The sequence below is a fragment of the Mercenaria mercenaria genome, chromosome 4, assembly GCF_021730395.1.
Source record: "Mercenaria mercenaria strain notata chromosome 4, MADL_Memer_1, whole genome shotgun sequence".
In the NCBI taxonomy this organism is placed as follows: domain Eukaryota; kingdom Metazoa; phylum Mollusca; class Bivalvia; order Venerida; family Veneridae; genus Mercenaria; species Mercenaria mercenaria.
The window spans coordinates 26,606,165-26,613,712 of NC_069364.1; the positions used below are offsets into that span (position 1 = coordinate 26,606,165).

Sequence of the window (7,548 nt, forward strand, 5' to 3'; positions counted from 1 at the left end):
GGGACATTAAAGTTTTGGTGTTCGCACACCTTAGAGGTCAATATCTTGGACGCTCGTTATTTACCAACAATGTTGTCGCCAAAGTCAGTTTTAATTACTGGTTCTAATAGAGGAATTGGTTTGGAGTTTGTCAGGCAGTTTTTAAAATTTGTGGATCCACCAAAATACATCTTGGCATGTTGCAGATTTCCAGAAAAAGCGTCGGTAAATAAATTCAGTTTTCGCGATTTGTTGATTTGTAGAATATTTGCTGGATCATAGATTCTTTTTAAGTCTACATATTGTCCTATTCTTCTGTGCGCTTTACTGTTGTTTTCTTCACAAAAGGGAAAATCTGGTAATATTCTGGCAAATCTTGTGTTATCTCATGTGTGATAAATATACATGTCATTGCTCCAAAGTTTATCAATTCTGTTTTATCGGATACTATTTCATCAGGTAATTATTCTAAAACGAAATGTTGCGTTGTGAAAAACTATGAAGCCTTAAAGTTGTTTCACTTCTTGGTTTTGACAAATTGGTTTCTTGATTCAGAAGTTGTTAACAGTCTTTCAAATGGAACGTCATCAAGACCTCTTATGATTTTAAAACATTGTATAATATCACCTCTTCTACGTCTATATGATGGACAAGAAATTATCAGTTCTCTATCTGTATGCAGCAATGACTACGTTATCATTACAAGATTTGTTACCCTAAATATATGTATATGCGTGACAATACAGTTGTATTTTTGGACATAACATTCAATGATAATTTTATGGTGTGTCAAAATCATGCCCTAAACGTGTCTGGAATTTCTTTTGTGTGTATGTGGTTTATTTCAATGTATCTTAATTTGTTGCAAATGAATATTAATCAAACTTTTTCTGAAAAAGACTGTGAAGCCAATCAGTAAACAATAGAAATGAAAATTATTTTGGACCGGTAATTTCTCGTTTGAATTCATTGTACAAGTTCCAGTGTGCAACATTTTATTTATTAACTATCTTCCAATATTTACAACAAATTTCTATGTTACATGATAAGCTTTGTTTGAGATCAGACTGTGAGCATTACAAATGCTTTTGAAAAGGGGAATCAAGGGTTTTGAAGAGTTATATTTCCTTTAGTTATTGCTACTACTAATTGCAGACCTGTCCATCCAAGATCTTATTTTTTACAAAGACTTTTTACTGCCCCAGCCTTTGATCTGATACTTTTATTACAGAAACTTTTGTATTCTTTCACTTCTTATTTCAGAAGTTGACTGAAATTGCGCAAACTAGTCCATATGTACATGTTATCAAGCTAGGTAAGTCCAAAAGTAGTCCTCCAATTTCTGTAATAGATAGGTAAAGTGACAAGTTTTGTATTGTGGCCCTACGTTTTCTGAAGAAAATAGGTAGGTGTAATTTAAAAATATTTATATTTAACGAACTATTTATGACGAGCAATTTTTGTTTAAGATAAATAAATGCTTCTATCGGTTTTCTTAGTTCCATGTAGACGGTCTTTATCTTTCCTGAGGTATCGAAAGTCAGACGAAACGGAAACGGTCATGCATCCATCTACTAATAGATTCAGTTCACATTATTTTCGTCTGGTCACATGCTTTAAAGATGTACGTACGTTTTAGATAAGTCATTTGCAGATAATATCGAACTAGTCTTGCCAGGTGTGCAAGTACTTTTGCCTCAAAATGTGTGATTCCATACGTATGGGCTTTATTCAATGTATACATCATTCGGCAGGGTTTACACATGCATGCAAACCAGAAAAAAATATTGTCCTATTCTGGTTGCTCTAGTTGTATTTGCTTTTCAGAATAAGATATGTAAGAATCTCCTTTCCAAGCAAAAATGCAGTCAAGCAAAATATTAGCAGACTCGGTTTAATTGCGCCTGTTAATGAAAGGTAATGGAAAGTGCAACACCCATCACGCCCCCTAGCACCGGCTTAAGCGGAATTCTGTTATATAGATATTGATTGGACTCCATAATCTCAAAGGACCAAAAACATAAAAACACTGAATTCAAATGCCTCCACACGGCATAATAATAAAGCCTGTAAATAGACTTGTGAGCTATGCATAAACTGATATTAAATAATTTCTGACTTAATTCTGAATTTATATTTATTCCATGTTTTCTTGAGTTCTAAATCAAACTTTTCTTGTATATTCAGATGCGGCAGATCAGAGGTCTATGAAGAATGCTAAGGCAGTGGTAGCATCTGTTGTAGAAGATAATGGAATAAACCTTCTCATAAATAATGCAGGAATCTACAGAGCTGATGCTGATATTTATAATACTTCATGGGAAGAGATGAGAAGAAATTTTGATGTGAATGCAATTGGTCCATTGATGATTAGTCGGGTCAGTAGATATAAAGGACCTGTATTTTTCTTCAGAAGGCCAAATACAATTTAACGTTGGGCGTTTTTGGCTGTTCTACTTGTTTAAAAGATCGAAAGTCTGACATCTGCCGCCGTGTGGTTTTCTGATACTCACGGAACAAAAACGGCTTACGTTTGTAACGGGCAACCGTAAAAATACATGAATAAGAATTGAATGTTATTGTGAATTCTTGCAAATCATCCAAGAAACGCAATTGCAATTCATGGATTTGCAAGAACTCCCATTATGCTTTATACCCAAAAATAACATTTAATCCTTAAATACGTTCTAAGAATTTACAAACAGTAGCAATAAGACATATTTAAAGGACAAATATGAAACACAGCAAGTATATTCGCAACTTGCATTTTCATAGGGAATAAAACAAGTAGTAGCATAGACAGAACAAAATAAGAGACATAGCCAGAAACTGAGAGCTAAAACATTCATGCACACTCAAAGGAACCTGCATGTAACAAAATAAATAAAAACTCGTATCAAATATGGTTAAAACTATAACTACAAGGTTTTGAACATCTACAGGTTGGGTAGCTACAGGCTTGCACAATGTCATCATCTTCTAGTTTTCCACTTGGGAGGCTGTTTCTTGCCTGGAAGGCCTCATACTTGAAGAAACGCTTACCGAACATTTCAGTTCTGATAGATGATACGTCTTTAATTGTCTGCTATCTGTCTCAGAATTACATGTTACGATTTCGCCATACTTAAACGTGTAAATACGCCAATAATACATTTAAATAGGATTAGATGACATGCAGTCGTAACTTTTAAACACATCCATAAATTATCAACCCTAGAAACTTAAGGTACTCTTTATAATTTTCCTATTTTTCAGATGTGAAGAAATTACTTAACAAAACACTAAGCAACATTACTGTCTTTTTGCAAAGTTTTAGCTCGTCTGATTGAGAAAAATCTATATTGTCGTTATTTGATCGTCAGCGCTTGTTTTTGTTAAGAATTATATTTAAGTCCTCCTTTTCTTTAAAACAAAACTCTGTACACTTGTTGTTATTTGACAAAATCTGATTCTACCCCTAGTAGTCTTACAGACAGTAATACGCCAGGCGCTACTCTGGGTATTTTTAGGCATGGGCTAGTACCTGGGTAAGCATCACCAACGTTTCGTAACCCAGCTGGATGACTTCTTCACATGGAGAATTCTACGCCCCAAGGGAGATTTCGAATCTACATCGACGAGCGAAAGTGGACATTTTAATATCTTCAATGTATTTTGTCTGTTCAAACTATTTATTGCTATAGATAGCTTCTGAAATTTGTTTTTTTTCTAGATGAATAGGGGTTTCCTTTTTGTCAGACATTTGAGTATTATCAGATCCGTTGTAGAGAAATTCAAATTCTTACAAATTAATTATGTAACTATTGCCGCATTAAGATAGAGACTTTTGATATGTCATCTAAACATTATTTTTAAGTAAAATGTTTGCATGTTTAACCCATGAGAGAGAGAGCAGACAAATTGAACGGATTGATATGAATTTTTATCCAAACTCTGTTTTAATTTATAGGTTGTTAAATAAAAATGTCAGTATGTTGAATTACACTGGGCATGTATTTACATTCCAACAAAGATTGAAGCAAAATTCATTTTTTTTTTTATTTCAGTCCTTTTTACCACTGTTAAAATAGGCCGCGGGCGGGAAAAAAGATGAAGTTATGTCTTGTAATAAGGCGGCCATTATTAATATATCATCAGTTTATGGTTCTATAACTGAGAACTTTGGACAAGTGTATCCATATAGAGCATCAAAGGTAAGGTGTGTCAGTTGTTTGCTTTGCTTTTAAAAACAATCAACTGGCCTGTTCTTGTGTCTACATGCTGTTACAAATTCTGAAGACTGATAAAACAGTGTCATCCCTAAATATCTATCTGTGACTGTCAATTGAAAAGTTTTGTTGTGAGCTAGTAAATACAAATTTGAATGACAACGTATTAAAGTCTTTCGTGAGATGAAACGATAAGTTTTGACCAAGGATTTATAATTGTAGTTCTTGCTTTAGTAATGCCCCAAAATGATTTTTGCCGCCTGTCTGAATTCTGTTTTTTTCTTGTGATCACACATTTTAGTAAGTTTGTTTATGTACCGGAAGGGTGGCGTATAGTAATCATACCGTTCATCAATCCGTCTGTCTTTCCGACCGTCCTGCCGTCCATTTCCACTTTGTTTGTCTTGAGCGTAACTTAAAAATGTATGCAAGGGATAGACTTCAAACTTGAAACATATAAATTGCAATGATGAGGAGTAGAGTCGAACTTCACAATCTTCTATGCAATAGTAGACACACATTCCGTAACTCTTTCTCGCATTTTGATACAGTTATGCCTCCTTTTGCTCGGTAGCCTAGTGGTAGAGCGTCCGTTTTGAGTTCGGGAGGTCGTGGGTTCAATCCCCGGCCGTGTCATACCAAAGACGTAAAAAATGGTACTAGTAGCTTCCTCGCTTGGCGCTCAGCATTAAGAGGATAGTGCTAGGACTGATCAGCCCGGTGTCAGTATAATGTGACTGGGTGGGTTATCATGCCACGTGTCTACGGCGTGATATTCCCGTGAGGCAGCACTATAAAGTTGGGCATTCTGCTCACTGCTACAAGTAGACACCGTCGTTTATATGACTGAAAAAATGTTGAAAAAGACGTTAAATCCAAACACACACACACAAACACATGTACACACACACACACACACACACACACACACACCTTTTGCACTTAGCCACTTCCCCACGTTAAAATCATATTTGCGATAGTCAGCGAGTTAGCTTCTCAGTACCACCATACAATAAGTCAATGATACTTTACACCCTTGCCATCATAATTCAAATAATGTAAACTAAATTTCATATCTCTTGATGTCATTTTGACGGAATTTTGACATTCGATACAAATTAGATTACAAGCTACAGTTTGTTTCTTCATTTCCTTGAATATATCTTGTTACTTTCTCTGCCGTGAGGTCATATCGAGGTATAGAAATGTTGATTTTAGTTCTGTTATCCCTCCGTCTGTCCTCTTCTACATAACATCCGTCCCATGAAAGCACACTTCATACATCGTTGTAATCGAAATGCCTCGTAGGTAAACAAAACAACAACTACTTTACTATAAAACAAAACAACTAACTTCTTAAAATATTGCAACAATTCATGTATCAGATCCGCAAGTTGCCTACGTAAAAAATATTTTTTGATTTTGTACAGCATTGCATGCAAAAGTCAAACTTCCACCAAATAACATACATTTACCGAACGTTGTACAGTAATAAAATATATAACATGATCATTGGAAGTCATTAGATGAATAGTATAGACCTGTTATTGTCATTTACATCTAAATGAAGCTGTTGCATCAACAGGAACAACTTTTCACATGCCCTTTAGTTATATTTAAACACAAGTAATTGACAGAAGAATATAGTTGATACTTTTCAGACATCTTTAGCAAAACTTTCATGTAAAGATGTATATGAATGCTAAGTTTAAAAGCTAGAACAATGTCACGAAAATACGTTATTGCAAAACGTAATAGCAAGAAAAAAATTCATGATAAGACGTTTCTCTGCAAAGCTTAAACCAGTGTAGTTTCAATAAAATAGGTTTTTTAAAGTAAACATATAAAAACATCGATTTCTGTTAAAGGAAATTTTCGTTTTTTATGTAGGCTGCTCAAAACATGATTACATTATGTTTGAGCGTAGATCTAAAAGCTGATGGCATCCTTTGCGCCGCTGTACATCCCGGATGGGTGAAAACGAATATGGGAGGACCGAATGCCAAAATAAGCGCGGAGGAAAGTGTCTCTGGAGTATTCACCATCTTGAGAAAACTGCAAGGAGAAGAAAAATCTGGAAAATATTATGATTCAACAACAGGAAAAGTATTTGGGTGGTAGGTCATGCAGTTAACGAAGGGAGAGTTATGTACGATAGATCGTCGAACATGTATACGTTTTATAATGCTTGGACGAACAATACTATTTGTTTCCTATGACGCTACGTACACACAAAAATGATCCGCATGTATATATGAAAGCATGAGCATTCTTTTAGAACATGTGGTTCTGGGTGTGTTACTGATGAATAACTGAAATTACTACATATGGCTGAGAAAGTTGTGTTATTATAAAGATACAGATTGATGGTCTATCACGCATTTGAATTAAGAAATAATTTATAGCAAAACACTGCTTTATCATTATTTATACACGATGGGCGGTTATACGTCGGGCGTAATAATTTCACGAGGAATTATTTAGAATTGTTTACAAATTTCCAATAAGCATACAATTCCATTCAAATCAACATATATTTATAATTCTAATATGACTAACAATGCTTTAATCGTCACAACGATGTTATGATTCCCTGCCTAAACAGCCTTTAATTATACGAGTTACGTGTGCAGAAATAGAGGATTGTACGTGGGTTATTTTTATAATCAGAATAAAAAAGTCAGAGGCTCTGTCGAACATCATTTTTATCCAACAAGTTTAGTAAATTCATTATGGAAAGACAACCATGTTTATGTTATATTCTTTATATAACATACTAACTTTTTCGGTTTTAGCAATAAAATCTCTTCTTTCATGACCTATTAGAGATAAAGTAAATTGACCACCTTTAATATGAAAAAATATGGCATTGCGTTATTTTACTCGCTCAACGCAAAATATATGACAAACAAAGATATTTTTTAGGTTTTCTTTGTTACACGGAAAAGAACGCTTTTCACTTGATTTAAGATTTTAATTTTAAACAATTCTTCCTCGTACCCTTGCACTGACTGTGCATCTTCTAATAATACCTCAAAGCGGGATTAAGCAGTAAACGAAGATAGACACGGATAGAAAAGATTTGATTGTGATATTTTTGATGAGTACTCATGTACTTTTAAATATACTAAGTAATCAAACAGAATCTTAAAGTATGTTTCATTTCCCCTTTGAATAAATGTTTATCATTGTATATAAATAGATAGATATCTTTATTGCCTCCAAAGATTGAAGAGTACATATTATAATATATAACATTTCAATTTACAAAGCATAATTACAAAACAATAGGTACAATATAAGTTCAATGTACAAATCACAATTGCATATTAAGATGAATATTGAATATCAATTCCAATTA

General features: G+C 34.0%; 1 protein-coding gene across 1 annotated transcript; it reads left to right on the plus strand.

Annotated features, from left to right (window-relative positions):
* Positions 1 to 49: 49 nt before the first annotated feature.
* On the plus strand, positions 50 to 7,381 carry LOC123552747 (C-factor-like). Its single transcript, XM_045342487.2, has 4 exons — positions 50 to 204; positions 1,243 to 1,294; positions 2,167 to 2,357; positions 6,078 to 7,381. The coding sequence occupies exons 1-4, from the start codon at positions 70 to 72 to the stop codon at positions 6,306 to 6,308; spliced, it is 609 nt and encodes a 202-aa protein (XP_045198422.2). The 5' UTR covers positions 50 to 69; the 3' UTR covers positions 6,309 to 7,381.
* Positions 7,382 to 7,548: the final 167 nt, after the last annotated feature.